Source organism: Rhea americana, unplaced genomic scaffold, assembly GCF_003343005.1.
Source record: "Rhea americana isolate MKP2758 unplaced genomic scaffold, rheAme1 scaffold_46, whole genome shotgun sequence".
NCBI classification, from domain to species: Eukaryota; Metazoa; Chordata; class Aves; order Rheiformes; family Rheidae; genus Rhea; species Rhea americana.
In genome coordinates this window covers 2,921,168-2,946,570 of record NW_028186601.1, presented here as the reverse complement: position 1 = coordinate 2,946,570, position 25,403 = coordinate 2,921,168, and the positions used below count along the sequence as shown (strand labels likewise).

Below are 25,403 nucleotides of genomic sequence, written 5' to 3'. Positions count from 1 at the left end.
GCTCAAATCCTTCATTTACAGGATGGCCTATGATGATATTCCAGAACACTTTACATAACTCTTCACACTACTAGTACTAGTAGAATGAAAAGATACTACTGTTTCAGCAGAAGGAACCGCAGAGTATGCCTTCAGCAAGATAGGTAGATAGATATATGGGGCACAGACAGCATCCTCAGGGCTTTTCTCCTTCCACAAAGCCTATTCCCAAACCTTCTTCAAAATGAGTCTCCTTGTTCTATTCTCCAAACTAACGGTCTTTCCTTTCCAAAACACTCCTCTGTATCCGCTCATCCATCCAACCTGTTCCACTATGCCACAGAGGGAAGGAGAAGCTGCTCTGAAGAGGACTCTGAGCAGCTCCTGCTGCTCTGCAAATCTGAAGAAGGTAGCGCAGAATAATCCACATGCTAACACCTAAGCTTTCTCTTCTCCCCAAACAAGGTAGCCTCATGCAAACTGCATTGGGAATGGTTTAATATCCTATATTATTTTGGGAATGCTTGTTGAATCAGGCCAAAACCGCACTAAAAACAATGATGCATTTAACCCTGCATCACAAGACAGTGCTCATATCTAGGCCATAGCCCTTTTCAGTGTGTTAATACAGATATGGCCTAAGAGTTGAGTAAGAAGGAACTGAGTCAAACATGAGTTCTTACTCATAGTCCATCCACTGGCTCCCTTCTGTGCAAGAGAGAGAAACACAGAAGCTCTTGTTAGCAGGAAGACACAGGTTAGCTTGTTATCGGAAGCCACTGTAAAAGTTTGCCGTTAGGGTGATCATAGCCAGACAATTTTGAGGTAATAACAGCGGAGACGAAAACGTCTCATTCATATGAGATCAATCAACAATCACAATTTTAAGGATTATACATCTGAACATATGCACATTAAGTGCAATGTTCTGATGTTTGGCTCACACTTCCTTGAGTTACTGTTTGCAAAGGAGAAAAAAAAAAGATTTGAATGTAGCTCAAGTCAAACTGAATGGAGAAAACCTCTTACTGTCCTAAAATCACAAGCCTATTAGTAGATAGAGATCTCTAGCTCTTATGTGCGTCTATGTTCTCAACATGAAGATAAAGGTTTCCTATTTTTAGATACTTGTCAAAACTAAAAAATCCTTACTGGAAAGTTGATAAGTGTTGTTAATTCCTATAAACATCAGTAGCATCTGTCTTAAGCTCCCTAGTAGGAATTAATTAAATTAGGCAAAGTTAGTCTCAGTGGCCATTTCAGTACTTGACATCTTGATAATCCAGTGAACTACATTACATACTTTAAAACTTTAGCAGGAATGAAGAACCAAGAAATGAACTTTCGAAAAATTAGGTTAATATGAAATAGTCACAGTTCTGTGTTTAGAACTGTTATTTGATAGTATTTGACTTCTCTTTTAAAGAATACAGGTACATAGCAAATGGATATAACACTACTGCAAATATCACACTGCTACAAATGCAAACATTACAAAGATTTCATGGCCATATCAATGCTTTACATAGCTTAATTACTTATAATCCACAAGAGGACACAAAATTAATTAGAATAGCCAGCTTTAACATAACTGAGAATTATGAAAAACATTGTTTCCATAATAGTAGCATTTAAATTATGTGCATTTTTTTCAGTTAAGAACATTCCACTCTGCCAAGCCATATGGTTTATGTATCTTTTGTTTTAAAAATAAACACATTTTAAATTGTTTTCCACTAAAATAGTGGAATGGGAATCATGAAGCATACACAAACAATTCTGAAATACGCCTTCTGCAGTGTTTTTATGCAGTCAGCCTCTCATTTGAAAAAGAAAGTGGTAAACATAATCTAATGCAACTGGAAGGGATAGGAGCTGTCTGTAGTTGTTTGATTCTTTGTGTTTGGGGAAAAAAAGAATGTGTGCTTTCTTTGTAAATAGACAAAACTGCATTAGAGAAATATCCATCATCAATTACAATTCCAAAAGGGAACAGCACAACAGCTTCAGTTTTTGCCTCTCTGTTCAGGTCAAACACAATGTTAACTGTGGTGAGGACCTTTTTCCAAGAAGAATAAAAGTGTGAGTTAGTATTGCTACTGAAGCTATATGGAACAAATAATGGTAGAGCTTAGAGACAGGAAAGGTGGACAGAAGGAACTATAAGAAAACTGAAAATTGGAACTGAAACTTTCACAAAAGGAATTAAAACAAGAGCTAAAACAGCTGGAGACCACAAAAGGAATTAGGAGACAAATGCTGGACACTTTTGCAAATAAGAATTAAATTTAAGCAACATCTGGAAACTTTCAGAATGGACTGAGAGATGGCAGTAAAAAATAAATCTTTGTTCAGGCAGACCAAGAAGCCTAAATACAGTTTGCAGTCTGTAGGACTTGCAAGGACTGGCAAGATGAACACATGAGGTGACTAACAACCTGACTGTCAGGAACCAGAAAGTGCTTCAGGAATTGTCTGAGACCTCTACTCAAGATAGATCTTCTGTATAAAGGTAAACTGTAGCATGAATATTAAAAATGGTAAAAAAAAAATCATACTTAGAAGGAAGTCTGTGGCTTATAGGTCAAAGATGAAGCCAGCTGTTTTCAGGTAAGTAGAAGGCATGGATCACAGGACTTGTTATCCTAATTGTAATTCACTGGGAAGGTCAGATTATTCCAGTTAACATAATGAAAATCCCCACTAGAACTACTTCCCAAAATATTTTCTGAGATAATTCTAGTAACCTTTCTGCTGTCCAACTCTTAGGGCATTGCAGAATTTAGGCCGTGGAAAAAATGTAAATTGTACCGCTCTGGTATCATCCCAAATAGGCACCATGGAGCTAGCTGTCAATCTTACCAAAAGCTTTCGGTTATCAGAAATAGCTGTCAGCTGCTATCAGTTAAAAGAAGAGAAATGGAAGAAATCTCAACTGAAATGGAAGTGGTTTTGTAGACGTGCTTTTCAAGCACACGCAGATGCTGGTGATGACTCTAAGATAAGTGGGTGGTAGACTTGTTTTAAGCACTAAACTGATAGCAAATGTTTGGCTTTTGAGTGTGGAATAACTGTGAAATTTATGGAAATTATTAAGCTAGACATGCTAAAAAGCTAAGGAATAGTGAATCCAATATTCAGTCACCCGATCTGGCAAAAATGGAGACAGTGACTGGGAAAGGTGAACTCATCCAAGAACTGAAAAACTGGAATTTGAGCAAGAAGTCTCAATAGCCAAGTTACCACATGAGCTAATAATTTGTTTGGATTTCATTATTGTTAATGACTGCCTAATAAATGCCAGAAACCATGTCTTAGAAATTCAGCCTTTGGAAACCCCCTTTCTAAAAGTGGCTCAGATTTGCTGATAGTAAGATATAGGTTTTACAACATATTCTCCTTCCAGAGGTCAAAATGTTAACAGTGTTTTGCATTCCCACTCCAAACAAAGAAATATGAATGGTAGAAATCAGTTTCATGCTGATCCTGGCTACTGTTACAGCAGAAATTATTTGATGTTCATCTTTGAATGTTTCTGATAAGCAGCAAACAGCACAATGGAGAATCACAGCTGCAAAATGTGAGAGAGCAGATGTCGTAAATACCAGTAAGAAAAGAATGGGGGGATCAAGTCATAGGGTTTCTTCTGAACCTCTTCCAATTTGTAAATCTGAATGCACAAAATCAAAATGGCTCAAGAGAGTTTGTAGTCAGGAATGAGTTCTTAGAAACAACAATATAGATTACATCACTACATAAGACCGATACCAAAATCAAATGTTACTGAAAAACACATACATTAAGGAAGAAGATAGTCTTGTATAGTGGAATAAAACCATGTAAGAGGATTTATTTTCATTAGCTATTGTTTAAATACCAAAGAAAGTTTAGCTTGATTTTCCACAATGCAGACTGGGCACTAGTGGAAATGGACTCAAAAGAATAGGAGAAAAAGTGCCACTCTTACCAGAATATCACTGATGTTGTGACAGTTTAAGTTTAGCTTGAGCAATATATTTCCCACTTCTGAAAGATTTATAGCTGCTTTATATCTCTAACCTGTTTCCTGTGTTGATGTTTGGAAAGCATGCTGAACATGAATTGTTGTACTTCCACGTGAGCTGAAGGCACTCACCATATTTCAGGTTAGTGGCCCAAGTTCCCACCCAGCTCAGAAACAGGCAATCAGCGCTTACTTGTAACTCTGACCAGTTTAACATTTCTGCAGATTCTTCTCCAATAAGTAAACATATTGCAAGTAACAGAGGCCCCAGAGACTTACTGTTATTAAATTGCTATGATTTTTTTTTAATTTTTGTTAGATTTGGAGCCCAGGGGGATACAAACACAACAAGAATGTCTTGGCAAATCTGAAAAGTTGTGTCTGAACTATGGGTTGAGGCACCACATTTTAAGTTTAGCCACTCCAAGCATGACCATGTACCTTCATGTCCCCCCGCTGCAATATCCTATTTCCATTGGAAGAAACCCTGGATAGACGTGCCAGGAAGGAGTGGTGATGTGATCCAACAGACCTTGGCTGAACAGTGGGGTATTACGGCAGGGGTTTTCCTGCCCTGAAGCTCAGACACAATTCCAGTAACATGCAGAACTTGCGTCAGACCAGCTCACCCAGTGTTTGATGGTATGTATAATCACAGCTGGGGGCTTCAGCTAGCTACCTTGGTGAAAAAGCTCAAACGAGCAGAGAYGAGCCTATATCCCATCCTTCTTCATGACTTACAAGTGAAAGTACAAAATACATCCTTTTTATTTGGTAGAAGTAACAGGTCTCCTAGAAGACTATGGCTTTCCTAAAGGGAAACAAAATTAACTTGGACTGCTGGAACTACACAAAATCCCCACAAACCAATACTGAAAATATTCAAGCTGTTTCAAAGAAAAAAATTATGAAAATCAGTGACTATGTGAAGGGATATATATAATTTTTCCCACATGGAAAAGCTTTAAAAAGAAGGGCTGTTCTTATTAAATGATCTAAGGAAAAACATAGGAGAACCAAACTGAGCAAACGTCAATAGTTCATACAGCATTCATAAATTAAAAYAGCATACATATGCTGTGTGAGTTAGGTTGCATGTACAAATTCCAACTTACTTATAAACAGAACTTACAGAATCCTCAAGTTTCTAGTTCCCCCCAAATAAATCAATGTTATATATTTGTTCCATTTTATTTTACCAAAATCAAGTCATCAGTTTTGAAATTTCCTGCTAAATTAAAACTCCAAAAGGAACCTGATTCTAAACCTTGAAAATCCCTTCAAAAATATCTGTTTGTTATTCCAATCTTATTTTACCTTACATATTTTATGAAATAGATTACTTCATCTGGTTATGCACAGTAGCATGGCTCTGAGTCTGACTACAAGGTCTTAAAGTTTTAGTTTTACCCTTATCATTTATATTATCAAGTAATGTAAAAAAAAAGTTGAAATAAAAGTATCTGTAAAGTCCCAAATAACATTTCAATTTAATGATCTGATACTCCATTTTTTTTACTGAAATGACAAGGCCTGTAATAGAACGTTTCCCCATAGAAATTTTTACTGAACTTTCCTTTCCTTTTTTTTAAAAAAAAACTATTTTAAATTCTCTTTCAGGCAGTGCTTTTTAAAAACTGCTATGAAAAAGATTTTCCTATCCCAGACTGATAATAGTTCTAGAAACTGCAATGGGAATGTCGCTACAGAATTCACAGAAATCAAAGCTTGTCCTCAGGGACTCGTGGAAAGAAGCTCCATCAGGAAGTTTGAAAGGAATCAGATAGGGAACAAAAAACTCAGAAGTTATTTATATTGAAGTTGCCTTTTTTTTTTTTTTTGGACTTGGAAAAGGAAAACAGCCTGCTGAAATCATGTCATCTGTAATTTTGTAAGTTATTTATTTTCTTTTGACCCTATTTGAAGTATCATCATTTCCAGTACATTGGATTGATTGGCAGAGGCATTGTGTGGCTTGGGATAAACCCCAGTATAACTTGTCATTCCTATCTGAGATGCTCCAAGTTTTAAAAGAGTTCTCCTCAGCTGAAAATATCCATGCATGAGGAACATCATCAGATACTTATCACTGCTTAACATCAGAATAAGTCAAAACTTCCAAGGTTCAGACAGCAGCAATCTTCACTGCATAYGCCTAGGCATGGCCCGGTTGTAATCTCATTCAAATCTCATCAATTTGAATGCAATTCTAAGTCATGCAGAAAAATACACAACTAAGTACAGAGAATAACGTTATTTTAAATAGTACCAATAATCACAAAATGTAGCTCATAAAAGAGTGTAGGACTACATCATAGTGTTACAGGGAGAAGTATCTGCTGAAGAATATGGGAAGTACTATATGAAATACAGTACTTCTATGAACTATAATGCTATTCCACATTTTTCACCTTACCATTTTATATTCTTTCCAGCCTTTTTGGAAATCCAGACTTCCATCTTCTCGATGTTGTAAAACTGTCCATCCTCCTCCTGCAATTTCCATGTTGCAAAAGACCTATGTAGCAATAAAAAGAAGAAGAAGAAGAAGAAGAAGAAGAAGAAGAAGAAGAAGAAGAAGAAGAAGAAGAAGAAGAAGAAACTTGCGTTAGAATTCTGTCAACTCAGAGAGAGAAAGAGGACAAAAAAAAAAGTATTTGTGAATAATGGAATTAAAGAACTTGGTTTTCATACAGATTCACCCCTATGCCCTGATGGTATCCTCAGTCCCTTCATTACAATAGCTCTGCCTGTGTCCACTGGGATTCACACAGCAATGTCTCCTGTGCTTCCAGCACATTACCTGACCACTCTGACAAGCTCTATCATCCTCCTCAGAATCCTCAGCTTTCAGAATTATTAATTAATAATTAATATTAYGTTCAGTAATATTTTGTAGCACTTGCAGCAGAGTATCATTCTAAGAAAGACAGAAAATACCAATTCATGGAATTCAAAGTGTAGCACAGAGGCAAATGCTCTGTTATGATTTTGCTCTGTATTATAATTCACATAATTACAATTATGATTTGCTCTGTGTGTCAGGTAGTACCAAAAACATGGGTAATCTATCTCAGTCTAATCTGCTTTACAGGTGAGAAAGAACACTGATAAGAGCAGGTTTAAGAAAAGAGGTTTCCTGGATAAACTCAGAAGACCAATAAAGAACCTTAAGATCATCTCCTRCCACAATTCGACTAATAAAATTCTAAATTAGATACTGAAGTTCTATATATTAAGGATAATTTATGCCCCAACAATTTTGCTAAAGCTTGATGTAAGACTATTATGTCAACTGAAATCTACTAACAATCTTGAATAATCCAAATAACAATTAAAATGGATATTTCATTATCATTTATTCATTTTACTTTTCTTATATTATCCTTCTTCAGTTACAAAAGATAAATTACGGAAGATTATGAAATACAGTTTATCCATTCAKTTTTTTTTTCTTATTGGGCAAGGAATAGTACTCATTAGTGCTCCTATTTTTGTATGACACTGGATTTTAAGACCTGACTAAGTTTCTTGGGGTTACTCACTGAAGCAAATTTTCTTAATTTTCATTCTTATGTACTCATCCATCCCATACTGGCACTGCAACTACCCTAAATTTCACTTTAGTATGCCCTTGAACAGTCATATCCCCCTTCTAAAGTAAGATGCCAGTTTGTAAGGTTGAAGAGGTGCCACCAATACACTTTGCCTTTGACATTCACATCAACAAGTGCAGAGCCAACTCATTCAACAGTGGCCRATAATTTAAAGTTCCAAGTTGCTTCACCACATCGAAGGTCACCAGTTCAGTTAAATAAAGATTCCTCCCTCAGTTGACTAGAGAACCACTTTTCACCCTGAGGCAAAATAGTTTCAAATCTTTTCTGCTCTCACACATTGTCACAGTAATCCTGTGCAAGTATTTTTGTTTTAATTTACTCCAGCCACGCTAAGTCCCTGCATAGGTACAGGAAGGAAACTGAATACTGAATAGTGCAAACATGTGAACTTGATTTTGGGCAACCACAAGAAAACCCACAATTTGCTAGACAAACATTTTGGCCCTATTACTCCTTCAGGGAAGACACTGTGAGTCAAAACATTTATCTACAGGATTTAATTTCTTTAGTCTGATTTACAGTGAGAATTTCTAAATGATGGATTCACTTATAAGTCTTCTCAAGCTTCCAGGAAACTACTGCCAATTTTTAATACATTAAATCCTGAACTATATTAGGAGCACTAATAGTAAAGATTCAGAAAATGTCTTTTTGTACTAAAATATAATAAAATACATATAAAAATACTTTGATGCTTTCTGAATGATATAGCAGATTACAAGAGAAAACCGCACAGTGACAGAAAGATTTACAGCACCACATTATTCACTAACCATCATCGTGAGGTCTGGCGTTCCTGTGGTAGTAGACACAAACACCTGCTGTATTAACAGTACTGCCAAGTTGATTATAGATGCTGGCTATGCATGACTCTGACTAACACATGTCCTGGACTGGCCTCTGTCCCAGACAAGGTCAAGGCACTGAGCCATTCAACACCTTTTGACATATTCTGATGTTTAATACTCTACCAAAAGCTATAAGGACAAAGAAAAGYGACTTTGAATTTTTATGCATCTCTAGATTCTATCGTTAGTAAAAAAGACCTGAYTTAGATTTAAAGGACCTCCAAAGCATAGCACATTTGCCCTTCCTCGAATGCATAGAAACAAAACCCCAAGCTACTAAATAACATACATGGGATTATTTATACATATTTTAATTGTATGAATTAAATTATTATAAATTTTGTAATAACCATTTAGAGTTCAGCACAATTTTACAATAAATAAAAAGAGATATGTGTTGCATTTTAAGTGCTTGCCCATTAAGAATTAGTGTGTCTAATTGTTGGCTTGGAGCAAAAATCTCAAGACCAGCYGTTTAAGATTGGGGGAATGCATCTCTGCTACGCAGGTACCACGCCTGGTGCAGACCATGTCGGGAGCACAAGCCCCACAATACCTGGAGCCTGCACACATCTAGTGAGTTAAATCTCTGGCAGATATACACACGGTGACTGCCACAGGGAGGTACAGAGGTGCCACAGGTACTCAGCCCAGTCGTCCTCCAGCCTCCTTTGGTTCCTGAAATGGCAACAACCCCTCTGCTGCAGCCTTTCTTCTGCCCTACAACCAAGGTACTTTCTCCTGCAGCCGGCTCTCACTCTGCAAGGTGACCCAGAGGACTCTTCTTCTCCCCTGTGCTCACACGGTGGCTTGGGCACCATCATCCATCCGCACCATCAGGCAAGACAGGCGCACACACAAGCACACTCAATAACACCAAAATAAGCTGTTCTAATTAGCTCAATGCTTTCAGTCTATCTTTTTCTTTCCCATCTAAAAWATATAGAATATTTTTAAGGTCCTTTCAAATAGAAATGAGTCACTAATTTTTGGTGGAAGTTTGGAAAACATTTTAAGTTAATGAACTGTTGAAGACAGAGGCATGAAAGAAAGATTTCAGTCTAACTTTGTAAGTGGAGAGTAAATGGGAGGATTGTTTAAAATATGCAAAGAATCAAGCATATGCAGATGAGGCATATAAATGGCACAGAGTTGTAAGTATGGAGGATAATTTTCTACAAATATATGAAGATATAAATGCCAAAAAACTAGRAGAACTGACAGTAACAGAYGATCAAGGGATATTTTCTGTTGAATGTCTGGATTCTAAKAAGCATCCCTTAGGAAATATAACAYRAAATGAGAACATTTTTGTGACCTAAAGCGTCAAATTGCTATAAATGAGAAAGTTGCCAGTGGCTGCAGATATTACAGGAGGTAACAATCTATTAAGACTTACTTAAGACTTAGTGGTGTGGTGCATCACACTGTGGTATTCCAGATAGCTAAACTGGCTTTAAATGAGTGGGTATGTCTCCCTGGAATACCTATGAAGCTACAGCACGGGTCCCAGATGCAATCTCACTGTGTYGGTGTGGTGCTACCTCTGAGCTAATTAGTCCTGGCACAGTGCTGTGCTGATGTGATTTTGAAGCTATCTCAGCAGGAGTTAGTTCAGCTATCTCTGCACAGCAGTACCTTGCAAGCTGTTAAWGCAGCCTTAGTGTCTGAAAAAACCATCTGTTAAAGCAATCAGCATCCTCACTTGACTAGYATGAATGTGCACAGGAACAGCTCTTACTGTATTATCGCTAGGGCTGACACAGGTGCTAGTAGAAACACCCCCACCACACTCGCACATGCTCTTCCATTTTCTTGTCAAAAGAGGAAGCAAAATAAAATAGAGCCTATTGGAAAAAATAATGCAGTGATATCAATCGTGTTGTGCCGCTTTATTCAGTGATAACAGTGTCTGCAAACAAGGATATATCAGCAACGGCATGTAGCTTCCATAGCGTCACTGTCTTTATATTCCCAGTGAAGTACATTTAAGTTAAATGCACCAGGAGCAGCACTGCTCTAGTGCTTTCAGATAATCATCATTTTCCATTATAACAAAGCTTTTAGGGGTGGTTTACGAACCTAAATAACTCTGAGATAAGCCACTGCCAATTTGCATATTCAATCCAGACTTTAAAGGTGCACCTGTGTTCTGAACTGAACAGCTTATACGGCACTACCTCCTGTCCTCTTGTCTTCTTCAGTAAAGCTTAAGGGGGTCTCTGTATTTTACTATAATCATGTCAATTATTTATCCATTCGCTTTCATCAGAGTTGTGCTGACCTTCRCCCATAGCGTTCTCCCACTCTTGCTCTATTGAAGGTTTAATGAACTCTAATTCCTTAGTAAACTACAATGTCTTGACATTTATAGGTTTCCAAAGGTCTGTAATAAAACCAAATTCACTTTAGAAATAATTTTTACATATATTAGTATTTTTCCATAGACTGGTTACAGAAAGTAAAAATTTGTAGCATTTGTTATTGCCTCTTTCTGTTTACAGGGTCACCATTTTACTACAGTAAAAATAGATTAATCAGAAATATACTGTTCCCTCTCTGCTATTTGGCCCACTGCTATGTTCCACTGCAGTTTCCTCTCCCAGGTAGCAAGTCATCAGCCTTGTCAGGGGCTACTGCAACAGTGCTCTCTCAGGRGAGAGCTAGCACTCCTCCACCTACAAGTTAGCCTGAGGTTAGTCTTTCATGTCCCAGCTWTAGCTGGCTCAGCCACCTTAGCCCCAAAAGCCTTCTGAAACCGTTCCTCCTTACAGATTAATGCTTTGTTTTCATTAAAAGACATCTCAGGAATGTTTCATTTTATAGAGAAGCGTAGATAAGTATAKGTTTCATCATCTCAAGCTCTGCTAATATTTAGCATGTTGTGCTCTCCACAGCCAAAGAGACTCCTTCCTGCTCCCTACAGGAAATGCAGCCTTCCCTAAGTCTTCTGTATCTTTAGAAACAACTAATTCTGGTACTTCTTCGTCTGTGTTACCAAATAATCTCCACATCAGCCTCCCATTACAGCATTTTACTAGTTCTTTTCTAAACYGTAACACAAACTTATTTCTGACCGTTGTCTGATTCAACTGAACTTGCAGAGCAGGAGGAAGCRAGTCAGCTTTTGACTGGTGGAATTTAGGAAGGATTCTGTGTCGATGAGAAAGAAGGATGACTGGAATTATACTCTACAAATAATTTATCATTTGCTTCACTCTACTGTATTTTTTTTAATTGAAGGTAGCCCAGATTATTTATATCAGTACAATCATTTGCTGAACTAAAACCGCCATAAAGATTGGAAGTGCTCGCTTAAGGCCAAGGCAGCATYAGTGTCAATAAACAAAACAAATACAACGATACATTTTACCTTTTTAGGATCYGACACGTTGTTAATGTAAATAGTGTAGACACCACTTTTATTGAAGCCAGATTGGTATACGTCTGCACAGTCTCTGAATGGCTTTTCTTCCTCCTTTTTTGCATTCTTTAGTAAAACTGCAAAATAAAAAAATGATAATGCAAGTTACAGCAGCAACCTTAGGCAATACTATATCGAGCAATAACACTTTAGGACAAGTTATTCCTTTGAAACCTACATAGTAATAACGGTACTTTGGTCCTTACACAATTAGTGCATTTGACAAATTTTAACTACTAAAGGATTAATATGAACTCCTCAGTCAAACAGCAAGTAAGTCATGACACAAATGCCTAAATAGAACGTCTTGCGTTGAAGCTGATGATAAAGTAAACAGGTTACTTCTGAACCCTGGACAGCTGCAGGTGTCCTGCCTGTCCAACAGCATGTCTGGTAGATAGCCAAGCATCCTTACGCCTGTGACAGCATCTTGGAGTGGACAAGTTTGCTCAGTGCCGTGATCTGAGCCAGAGATTCATGAGACAGGAACACAGAAGACTGCAAGGAGAGAGCCTGTGCCCATTCTCCAGGAGATGCTGCCTTTTGAACAGCTCAGGGGTTTGGGGCAAGAGAGCAGTTTCTTTAACTTTTGCTGGGGACGGAGAAGGACAGAGAATTATTTTATGATCTTCCTGTCTACATACTAGTTGCTAGAAGCTACCCATGGAAAAAAAGAAAAAAGAGTGCTACTGAAGTCAGTTGTTTAGAGGTATGATTTAGTCCCTGGATTTATCTTTTTTTAAGGCAGAGTAYAGGAAAATAATTAACGTTAGAACACCAGCAAAGACCTTGAATCTGTGTATCACAGATATACTACATGCTTACAACCTGGGCTGAGAAATCAAGAGGATAAAATATTTGAAGATCACAGTCTTGAACAACCAGGAGATTCCCCAAAGTAGTAAAATCTGAGAGTTTCTTTACAAACAAAAGTAGCCTGATCCCACACGATAGCGAAGGATATGACTTCATTCCAACAACACATACTTTAAGCACATCAGTATTCCCATGGAAATCTATCAGTCTACTCAGATTCTTAAAGCTAAACATGTCCTTAAGTGCTGTGCAGGGCCTAGGCCAGCACTTCATTAATCCCTACAATAAGGAAACAGCATTTAAATCCTCCAGACACACTCATTGTCTGTGACAGCTACATCTTTTTCATATTTGGCTTGAAAATGTAGGGTAAGGTATGCCTTATTCACTCTCAATTAAGTGGCCTACGCTGCAAATCTTGTGCTTAATGATGATGGTGCACAAAAGAGCTTGCACAGCATGTGGGACTACCCAGGCTGTAAGATGGTATGCAAAAATACCAAGGCTTCCTCAAAGYGATATTTTAGCATGGCAAATTCCTGCAAGATGAAGTGGCATTAATATCACAGGTAGTATTCACAGGTGGGAAAATTGAGAAAGAAAAATGTTAAATGCTTTGCCTCAGTAATTTCATGAAAAAACAAAAAGAGAGCCAGTGAGAAACCCAGTCTTGAGCTGCAYGACTATCCTGCTCCCTAGGTAGGCATTTTACACAGACTGTTATATTTTTCCCCCTTTTATGGCTTTTATATTGCTATTTTAAAAGTGGACTTTAACAAAAAAAGTCTTGTTTTTCCTTTCCATTTCTGTGTTGTAAGCTTATTTTTTCCAATAAAATCAATAAAAATAAACCCCAGTTCACATACTTGTATGTGGACTCCAATTGGAAAATCAACTGCTTTGAAACTTGGCCGTATTTGGAAAAGAAAGGTAGTGCTCGTAACACAGTAGGTGACACACTTCCCTTTGCGATGGGACCGTATGGGGTCCTCAGCAAGACACGCAGGAACAATGCGCTCTCAAAGGTGCCATTTTTTAGATAACRCAGAACTGAGGTCTTAGCAATTTGTGTTAATTAAAGATTTTATGGTATTATTTTGTAAGCAGATGGTGTTAGCATCAGTGGCCAAAGTCCAGCCTGAATAATTACTTGGGGCTGAAGCCAAAGCCTAGAGGAATTAACAGAAAGTCTCTCATTGATTTCAGGGGATTTAAGATTAGATCTATTCTTCCAGCCAGAACTTCTCTAAGACTGTTGTTTCAACTGCAGACATTAGTCTCTCTTGTCTAAAAATGTATTTAGTCTTGTAGAGGCAGTATCTTCATTTCCTTGAGTCTTAAAGTACTTATATTTTAATATCTATAATACATGTAGCGAGACCACCCTACCTCTATTTAGACACTRTATAAACTTTGCAAAATACTTGGAAATAACTACATTAGATTTACTCAAGGATACTGGGAATTGAATTTGATTCATTTTTAACTGAAAGTTAGGCAAAAATTTCATGAATAACTGCTTAAATTACTAGTATCTAACTTTTGAAAGATCATACTGTCATAACCTAAAGATCTTGATTTCTCTGTATGTTGTACTTTTCTATTGTTTATTTTAAAAATATAAACAGGGAAAAAAATGGATTATGTGTTCATGCACTTAAAATCTTAACAGTAGACTGCAACATTGTAAATAGCTCAATAGCTAGTAGCACAGTTCTTTGCAAGGAAAACAGTATCAATCTGCTCAATAGCGTCCTTTCGGAATACCAAGGAATATTCAGTTTGATATTTAATAGCATTTATGTATGTTCCTATTGCATGAAAGAGATAAAAAGAAAAGAAAGAAAATGTAATTCATTTGCTTAAAAAAATAAAATTCTAATTTAGGCAAGATTTTAATCTCAGATGAATTAGAGTTAGACTTGAAAAGAACTCTCTAAGGAGATGGATCTGTAGGAWGCATATTTAGGTAGGTTAATAACGAAAACTTTGCCTTGTGCTTAGAGACTAAAAAAATCATAACTGAACTGATGTTGATGTCAAAGATGAAGATGACAAGGAAAGATAAATGCCATATCTATGCCCAGTTCCTTCTGCCCTTTCAATATCAGCCGGGTGAAATCATAAGCAGCAGAAGTGTCCCTGAGATTTCCCCTACTCCMAGCAATCCAATACCCTTCCTTTGCAGCAGTGGATTTTATTCAGTGAGCCTCCGTAGCCAAGAGAAGACGGCTTTCYTTGGATGTCAGTCCTCCCTTACTCAGGAGTCTGCATTCCCACTGGAGAGAAAGCTCAGTTCCTTGCAAAGCTCCTGCTGAACTATTATGGACTGCAGCACAGTTTATTTAGCATGACCAGCCCAAAGTTCAGTTTTCTTTTATACATCAGACTGTAATTTGCAAGAATAGCCTAGAGTTATCAGAAAATTAATACTCAGGAATGTTACTGGTGATGTTCTTTTATGGTGAAATATGTTTTTTCTAAGGTTTGCTCTTGTTTGTTTAACTTAATATTCCATAGAGTTTCCAAATCAGTTCTACCTACTACAGCTCCAGATTCATTGTTTTCCCTAGAACATTATATAGACCTTGAATCCTTTATACCTCAAGTGACGTTCCTGAATGATGCATTGGCTGACATATGGTAGATAAGTAAACAGCAATTATAAAAAAATTAAAAGAACTCAGAAAAAAGTTCTAAAACAAAATGTGTAGTCATTAAATTTCTTTGTACAACTTAAAGATTTTAATGGAATTTACACAGTTTTATAATGTAAGTTTACCTATTTTTAAAATACAATGCTCATACCAAAATTTTATATACCTAAAGAAAAATATAAAGTCGCCGTCAAACAAAATAACGTTACCAYTTTTAAACCTGAACAATAAGCCAAAATTTGGAGCTCTAGAGGGAGCTTTTTTGTTGCCTTTTCTGGATGAGTAAATTGGTGATGAAGTCTGATTCCCTTGAAGCAATGTTGCGTATATGTAACGTTCTGGTTTCCGGAGCATATGAACTGAACAAGAGAAATATGTTTTTCACCGCATCTCTAAATGCCTTTTGGTTAATTTTTAGCCCAGTCAGCTTTCTCCTTGGGCTATGCTACCTGTGTTTACCTGTCATCTGGTGAATCTTTTTCTTGCTGCTCCTTGGCTGTGCGGCTCCCGGCAGGGCCGAGGAACAGAAACCCGAATCAGCGGGGTTTCGGCTAGCCGGGGGCTGTGGGCTGCAGCGGCTGAGCAGTTGTTTGCTGCCCCTGCTGCCAGGGCATTCACCTTCATTAGGCGGCCGGGTCGGCGGCTGAGGTTGCAGCCGCCTCAGTTTTCTTAGAAAGAGTTATCAGAGCTTGCAAATAAGGGAGCTCAGACACACTGGGATGTTCTTAAAACAATAGCCATGGTTAGCTGTGCGTGGAGGAGATTATTCTTCCGCTATCTTATTCTAAGGGTAAATGAGCTCCTAACAGCTATCTTAAACGATGACCATTTTTCTCCCCAGCTTTAAATAAACATGGACTAACTCTTACGTGACTCGTGAAATATTTAATAATCTAAAGTTCTCTTCTGTGAACAAGAAATTTAAAACATACAATATCTAGATTTTTTCCTATTTGCATGAAAATAATCCTATCTGTATTTGGAAAAAATATTATTTTAAATTAATTTATTTCTTTTTTTTCCTTGGATTTCTGATTGCATTTTTGAGAAAAATAAATGGCTATCGCACTATTCTTCAAGTCTCTGTTAGATATTGGTGTTGTATTAATTTTAATTTACTTTCTTTAATTACATTCGGATATTTGTTATTGCTTACAGGCAAACTGCAGTTTATTACATTAAGTGAATCAGCATAATCACATTCATATACACTAAATTTAGATCTGAACTGTCCTATTTATGAAACCAGTGAAGATTGAGTAAATTGCTTGTCTTATATCCTCTAGTGACACTGCCAGTAAATGAATGACAGCTGTAAGTTTCTTGCTGTAAGTTCCGTGGTGATGACTTAGATAGAAATTCAGATTTGTGTAGTGCCTTAGTCAATTATTATATTTTCATAGTTTGTTTCATTTACAGCTAATTTTCTTATTGTGCTCAATAGTCACTATATCCTAAAAGACGCTTACAAAAGAATCTTCATGCTTTTGAAGCCTACAAGGAAAGGTCTCTCTCAATATGTTATGAGCAATTACATTTGAACTAAATTTTAGCTGCTCTTTCAGAAGCATCTGAGATGGAAATTTCTACCCCTGGATCAAGAGCTTCAGAGAAATCAAAACAGTAAAGCTTGTAAACTGAGGTCTCTGCCTGCAGCGGTGGCATTCCAGGGCAGGGTCTTCTGAGGACTACCAAGTGGCAGAGTATGTTCGGATCTAGACTGCAAACAGATTTTGCCCCCATCTTGTCGTGGTTCCAGACACATGGGGAATCCTACACTTTCATAAGAGCTCCCATATCTCTGACCTCTCTCTCTGCCATGTGGGTGCAGCTACCATGCACCACCACATTTCCAGGCACAATGGTAAGTGCTGCCCAGCTCGCTAAGAAGAATCAAATCACGAACATTTTGATGTTAGCCAAAATACCCAGTCCAGTATCTGAAGCATGGAGGCCTGGAACATGGCCCACACAGGTACATATGTTCCTGGACTAAGGAACATGAATCAGAAACAGATTTGATAAAGAAACGGTGAAGATTATTTTTGTTTTGAGGAGGAAAAATTTGCGAAGAGTTACAGCCACTCATTTTCTGCTGACTTATAGATAGAGGTATAGTCTGTTATTTCGGTGGCTTTGTCTTGCATATACCAACCCCCACTGAGAACAGACATGAGCCTGTAGCTAAGAGCTGGCTGCGATGTCCAATAATTCCCTGAAACAGACAATCCTGCAGCACCATAACTGTGCTGCAAATGGTACACGCACAACCACAGGGAAAAGCACAAAGCTGGAGTCCCACTTCAGCTGAGATTTACTCCCTAGATAAAGATCACTTGATAAACTAAAATGATAAAATATAAGAGCATGTTTGTGCCCCTCCCTATGTCACCAGCAGGTCGAGGGAGGTGATCCTGCCCCTCTACTCAGCCCTGGGGAGGCCTCATCTCGAGTCCTGTGTCCAGTTCTGGCTTCCCAGGACAAGAGAGACATGGARCTACTGGAGGGAGTCCAGCRTAGGGCTACRAGGATGATCAGAGGGCTGGAGCACCTGCCCTATGAGGAACGGCTGCGAGAGCTGGGCCTCTTCAGCCTGGGGAAGAGAAGGCTGAGGGGGGATCTKATCAATGTGTACAAGTACCTGAAGGGAGGGTGTCARGGGGAYGGGGACAAACTCTTTTCAGTTGCCCTGTGTGACAGGACAAGAGGCCATGGGCAGAAACTGAAGCACAGGAAGTTCCTCCTGACTGTGAGGGGGAATTTCTTCCCTATGAGAGTGACGGAGCACTGGASCAGGTTGCCCAGAGAGGCTGTGGAGTCTCCTTCTCTGGAGATCTTCAAGGCCCGCCTGGATGCAACCCTGTCTACCATGCTGTAGGTGACCCTGCTGAGCAGGGGTGTTGGACTAGATGATCTCCAGAGGTCCCTTCCAACCTTACTGATTCTATGATTCTACAGTCAAACAAGACTTGAAAAGTTTATTTTCTGTTTTTTAACCTGATTAGGTATAAAATATATATATTACATTATTTTCCTCTCCAAAAAGTATTTTTAGGATATTAAAGTCACATTTGCCTAATGTACACAATACAAAAAAGAATTAGGAAACTTACTATGTACTGAGAGTTGCTTCAGCTCTATGAAATTAAAATTATCACAGTTCTTTATATAAAAAAGCAGCAGTTTAGGTTTCTTTTTTTGTATCTAGCTATCTAAGTAAAAGAATTAAGTGTGAACTTATATGCACAGAGCACCCAATCCTAAATCATTACAGAGAAAGACAAACGGCTCCAACCTGATTTAAAACCTTCTGCAAGGTCAACTATGTTTCGTCCTGTGTTAATACGCTCTTTTATTTCCAAGTCCATGAAGTCTGAGCATTACTTTTCAACACCAATATGAAAGTTCCTTTCGGATGTCTTGGAGCCTGGCAGCCTTCTCAGATAAGGCATTGCATGTGCATGTTTACGTGCTTAGGTTTGCTTATTGTGAACATGGTAGAAAGTTCAGGACTAGAGTTTGGATATATATTTTTCTTCCTGCAAAGTATCCATTCACTAAAATGCTCAAAGTAATATTTTTTGTGGGGTTCCTCTGAATCTGCCAAATGGAAAATGGAAAAAAAAAATTGACATATTGGAATAAAATATTTCTGTTTTGGGAACCAGGCTTTGCAGATTTTTAAGAATAACAGAAGAAGGAATCACAGTCTGCTGCCTGATTTTGGGGGGCTTTTTCTGTAAAGCTATAGCTGTAGAATCAAGTTTATAGATTATAAATTTATGGATTATAGTTTATAAAATTTTATTACTAAGGGTCTCATTCACGCCAAATGAAGTCATGAGAGCAGCTGCACCAAGTCACACTACAGTTCCAACTAGTACAATAACCTTACTTCAAAATCAGAGACCCTACAAGTGGTGGAGCCAAACTGGTTAGTCATGTTGCTATGAGAAGGGAACTAGATAGGGGAGCCCACCGAGTACAGTGTAGGGCTTGTGTCCATTCCTCCTTGTCTCCAGGTAGGGCACCACTGAACAATGTCTCCCAGCTCTGGGGTATCCTGGGATCTGTGGATTTTGCTGGGGTGATCTGCTTGGTGCCTCATTCCAATTCCATTTCTGTGTGTTTTTAATCCTCCAACTCTCACTGCCCTTCCATATTTTTTTCTTTTCTTACCCCCCATATTTTTTTTTGTCTTCTTCTCTTATTCTTTTAGCTTTTTCCCTCCCCTTGAGGTCTTTAAGGTTTTGTAAAGGCTGGGCTGACGCCTGGCCTGAGAAGGAGACTTCAGTAGGAACAGATGTCCAAAGCAGACAAATGAGGAAGAGGATAAGAACAGGCAAGTATTTCTATAAACTTATAGCACAGACACTTTCTGTGCCAGATAAAATATACTTATATTTAATAGGCTCTGAATGAACTTTTTTCCATGAATTTCTCCGGTTACTTCTTGAAAACATGTGATCTTTAATCATTCAGTGTCCCATACCAAGAAATTCCATGTACATATTATGTGAAGGACAATCTTGTGTTGGTAGCTTTTAACAAGTTTGTTTCAGTTGGTGCCCCTTCATTTTTCACTAGAAGAGAGAGTTACTAGTTCTGTATCCAAGCTCTGCAAGCCATTTCTACCACATTCTCCTTCAGTTATGGTTTTCATAGGCTGAAGTACTTCTAATGCATCCTTATACAAATGCTATTCCACACATTTGATGTCTGTCTTTGTTGCTTTTTCAGGCTTTTTCTTTAGATGTGGGATTTAAAATTGTGCCTAATATTTAAGCACATCATGAATTATATTGTGGTATATTTTTTTGTGATTTCCTCTCTGTTCTTTGATAAAATTTTTAATAYAGTATTTTAATTTTGACCATTGATAAGTCAAATTTATTCAAGATTTACTTAGGAGCTTRCCTTGAACTAATGTGACTATTTTAGAAGTTGGGAGAAAAAAGAGCTCTCGGGTGATGGGGTGGAGAAGAGGGGATTTGAGGAAGAACTGTTCTTTTTTTTCTCTTCAAGTACAATCATCTATTGAATGATTAGAACAGAAAATGCTGTGAAGCTTTGCGAGTGTAAGTGGCTCTTTTTTGCTTTTTGTTTGTTTTTTTATTATCATTTTGTTTTAAGTATCTAAGRGAGCATATAGTCCCTCCTCAAGACCTAGTATAACTACATGGTATCACTTGAAGGAGCTGCACTGCTCTTCCCAGTGCTGTTGCTTGTGGACTACCTCCATAGCTACAGCATGAAGCAGCTACCAGACAGTCTGGTAGAGGGTTGAGTTGTTTCGTTTTTGAAACTAGGCTTAGTTTTCCGTTGGAAGACCTCACTGAACTGATTCATCCTGYGACCTGACAACCACTGGGCAGCGAAGTGGTAGGAGTTTGTTTGCAGGGAGCAATGATGAAAAYAAAAATAGTCCTTTTGCTTCATGGCCGCATACATCCTGCTCACTGCACATCAGAGGCCTTGAATGAGTGTGTGAACCTCTTAGTACAAACCAGCGTAACTACTAAGCCTCGATGAACCACAGTTTATAGGGCTGTGCTGACTCTAATAGCCTAGAGACCAATCCGGTGTTAGATTCATTAGGAATATTAAAGTTCACTATATATAGGAATTTCAGGCCTATATTTAAGTGGGCAAGAAAGAGGAAGTGTGWAGCTGATTAGATGCCTCACACTAACATTTATAGAAAATTTTTAGCAGCTAATAGAATATTGCATTTCTCATTTAGTTCTCTAAGATTTTCAAGCAAGAAAAGCCAACAATGGCATAACAAGGACACTTGAGCTATCCAACTACTTACTAAATAAATYATAACAGAATTCCCCCCATTTAGCGCTGCAGGAACTGACTAGGTCTTGGAAAACAATGTTAACAKAGTGAGCTTTCACCCTCTCAGGGGCATAATTATTTACTTCCTAATAAATTATCAACAGTTATCAAGTTTGTTTCCCAATAAATCTAGCCTTAGTGACTGGTAACAACAATAATACTTCGATTCACTGTGCATTTGAAAGACATCACTTAGGAATACCATAAAATGGTCCTCATTAGCGAGCTGAAATAGAATGCCTTATGGCCCATTTACAAAGAGATAAAGACTCTTAATTATCCAGCTGCAATATAGTTCCTTAATAGTTTCTGCTTGAGACAGCAATTTTGTGAGTAACCAGCCATTCACTGAGAGATGAGAACTAAAGTCTTTCACAAACTGTTTCAAGAGAGATTAAGCTGTAGGCTTTAATATCTCTAGTGTCCATATTTCTTTAATTGATTTATATTTTTCCATACAGACACCCTAATGTGCATTTACTGTTTCCAGCTGAACCGTGGTATGCACACAAAGAAGCTTTTCAGTAACAACCCATTAGAGTGACACCAGCAGTGTTGCTAGTTGGTTTACATACCCTGTTATCCCCTGTAATATCTTTACTGTGAGAGAATAACACTATTTTTGTAAAGCAGAGAAAAGAGGGATTTGGCATTGACATAKTCCATAAAAATGAGGGTGGGTGATTGATTTCAGTATTAGCAATCAAGAATTATAATATAAAATATACACACACATATATATATAGTCAARCTATCCATTCTTCAGCACTAATAAATGTTGACCTCCGACTCCTTGGAGCCTCCCTTCGCAAAACAAGGGGACCTCTCTTCAGTGACACTAAATCCAAAATTAAGATTCAGGTTTTGCCCAGCTTTCAGATACAGGCAGACTGAAAACTGGAATGTATCTTTGTAATACTGCTAAGTGCTTTGTGAATTGTGGGTGGAAAAATCCTTACAACGTGTTTTTGATAGTGATCTTCTATTTTTAAATGAAAGGTATTTCTTTTATTGCTTTCAAATGCTCTTTTCTTTTTTAAATAAGATGTAATTACTTCCCCATAGAATCCTTAAAGAAGAAGGAAGTAGAGAGAAACTGAGCAGATGGATGTTTTCTGTATCCTCACACACACATATTGTCAACCTCAGCTGAAACAATTTGGTTTGACATTTTGGGGGATCAATGTTGGGCCTAATGACAGAATAAGGTAAGTGTGGAATGTGAGACAGCTTCCATGTACTAAATGAAGTTCTGTTCAAAACTCTGGTKCAGTCATTAAAACTGCCAAGTCAATTTAATTAGGTGTTTTTAATTTATTCTTAATTAAGATTTTGAAAAAATTCATAAGAAATTTTGGATTTCATAGACTAAAATTATCATGTTTTGTTACTACATTGCAACATGTTAAAAATCATCAGTAATAAGAATGGAATTACAGCTATAAGAAAGAAAATATCTGTCAGTTGGTTCAGGAATTCTTTTCTTATAACCATATTTCACCACACTTTCAATCCACCTTGGACCTATAGTTCACAGCCAAAGTGGGCCAGAAACTTCTGTGTATCTAGCAAAATAATAATAATAATAATAATAATAATAATAATAATAATAATAATAATAATAATCTGATAGTCTACCCTGGGATTCTGGCTATTAAAAAAAAAGAAAGAAAGAAAGAAAAGAAGTACCAGCTTGTATTATCTAATCCACCTTTGAAGTCTTTATAATCAAGTAGGCCAGCATCTCTGCTGGGGTAATTCCACTAATGTCAATGGACTTGCCCCTGTGTTTGTAACCTGCAGGTCACTTCTTTGAAGTTGTAGTTCTATTCTTACTCTTTTCATTTCAGTATAAAGTTTATCATAACAAATGTGGCCTAAGAAATAGACTAGACCACTTACAGTTTAATGTCCTGAATAATAAATTGTGATGCCTTGCATAAATGAGTATTCCTTTTTWAAAAAAGTTTTGATATATTTTTCTTGCATAATTTGCTAAAATATGAAAATGACCCATAACCCAGGAGATCTGTAGTTTTTCAGAAATGTCTGAACCATTAACAGTTATTTACTTCATGAACTCAGTAGGCACTTCCAGGGAGGTAAATTCCTAGCATATATGTGTATTATTTTGAGAATTAAGCCTAGCTTTTTGTCAGCATTCAAGAGGACGCTAATGCCTCATTTCTCTCCTACTAGGAGGTCACGAAACCAGACTYTAATGAGAAAACTTTCTCTACTGTTCCATTGGTCCTCTGAAGTATACAACTTTAGACCAAACATTTTAACAAGCTATATTATTATGCAGTCTGACAGACAACATAAAAAAAAAAAAAAACTCACATACTCAAAACCAGGAAAAATGAATAACTACATGGATAAAGATATATCCCCACTGAATTTTTACATTCCCTCATTCCCTTAGGCTGTGGGTAAGAGTACTTGGGCAGCTAACCTAAGTTATGAAAACTAATGTAAACCCAGTAGACACTCTAGATCAATTTTCTTCTACAGGACAAAGAAAAGGACAAAACTTCCTTTTGAAAAGAGCTGTGGCTTTTCACTGGGCACATTCTGTGACATTTGTTTTTAAACATAATTTCCCACGGGGTCAATATGACTTCTGAATTATCTGGTTTGGAYTTTGTGTGTACTTCATTGACGATGTCATTATCTGTTGCTCAACACTGTTCAAAGTATATTTTTTTTTTTGAGGGACACCCTAGAACATATTTGTATGTCACTATACTTGGGGTACACATCCTTTTATAAGTAATATTTCTGATGTGGAAGCTTAGAAAGTCCTTYAATAATACAATCTCTGAGTTGCAGCTATGTTATTCTTTATCAGTGGCAGGAATGTATTTAAGTCAACTTAAATTTTACATWTTTTTATATATTTTGAAATAACTGTAATACTTGTAGATAATGAGAAGAGCATTTTTACTGGACTTCTTAAAATTTCAGATCTGGACACACAATCCCAAGCATAATATTTRCATCCTGGGAATTTTAGGGTCTCAGAAAAGGAATAAAAATTAGAAGCCAAGACTATGGAGAGACTATCTCCATAGCTRAGACTACCTCTGTTTCCGTTCATACTCCCAAACCAAAAGAAATTGTTAATCTTCGTGCAAATAATCTTCAAAGTAGTATGAGAAATTAATAGTTTTAATAAAGAGATAATCATGAATCTTTGATAATCTATGCAAAGAACTGCTATGATCTCTATCTAGTGCTTCCTTATTCTCTACAAGTGAAGAACATTTACAGTCCTAGAGATATTTGTGCRATATCTCTGTTGTGATTAAGTAAGCACTCACCTAAAAGTTTCTATTTCTTTACTTTCCTGTTGTGGAAAAGAAGAAACTCAGACATTTATCCATAGCTGAATTTGGAAATTACTTATCTGTAGAAAGTTTCTTTAAATTTCCATATTGTTGAAAAAAAATTTAATTGAATGCTAGTGTTGGAGGGTCTTAGTCTTTTTAGAAATTATTTAAGAAATTTATTGGCAGCTCCGGCTGAGATTGTTGCACTTACCTAAAAAAAAATTTATTTATATCTATAAACAATGTGACAGATCTATTTAGCCACAGACATAGGCCAAAATGGAGACATGTCGGTCCCCATGGTATCCTGTATATGTTTGAGTTTCTGTAGATTTTGTGATCTTGCAGARTGTTTATTTTTAGGGAATAAATTTAACTGAAAACTTAGAATAGCTCGCTTGAGGACAGAGAGGTGGGTGGTATTTTGCAAATCAAATTCACCACCAATTTCAAATACGACAGGTGGCCCCTATCTCAAAACCAGCCTGCAGTAGAACAAGATATCTGAAAACCCCAAGTATTTGAGATTACTGAAACTAAAAGTGGGAGTTGGACTTTGTATTTAGATCCAGCTATTTAAAAAAAAAAAAAAAAAAAAAAAAAAAAAAAAAAAAAAGGAAAGAAAGAAAGGGTGTCCTCTGTGTAGTTTTTCATTTTTTTCTCTCCTCCTCATTTTCCATTATATCCTTCAGAAATTCTCCTAATATGATCTAGCCATAGTAAAAGAAAGAAAGTAGATTATATTGTAAGCTTGTTATCCATTAATAAGCATTATGTCAATAACCTTCTCAGAGTGTAAAGCTAAACCAAAGCAGTTTCTGTTCAGCCCTGCATCTCCACATTGCTCAGGCTAAATTCATCACAGACTCCCAGCAGGCAG

General features: G+C 37.3%; 1 protein-coding gene across 2 annotated transcripts in view; it reads right to left on the bottom strand.

Annotated features, from left to right (window-relative positions):
• The window catches only part of ANGPT1 (angiopoietin 1), a 162,557-nt gene that overhangs the window by 49,045 nt on the left and 88,109 nt on the right, over window positions 1-25,403 (bottom strand). For both annotated transcript variants that reach the window (XM_085316297.1, XM_085316298.1), the window contains exons 5-6: window positions 11,824-11,951; window positions 6,399-6,500 (exon numbers count right to left, since the gene is read on the bottom strand). In XM_085316297.1, the coding sequence (XP_085172423.1) occupies window positions 6,399-6,500; window positions 11,824-11,951 (230 nt within the window). The remainder of the gene's footprint in view (window positions 1-6,398; window positions 6,501-11,823; window positions 11,952-25,403) is intronic.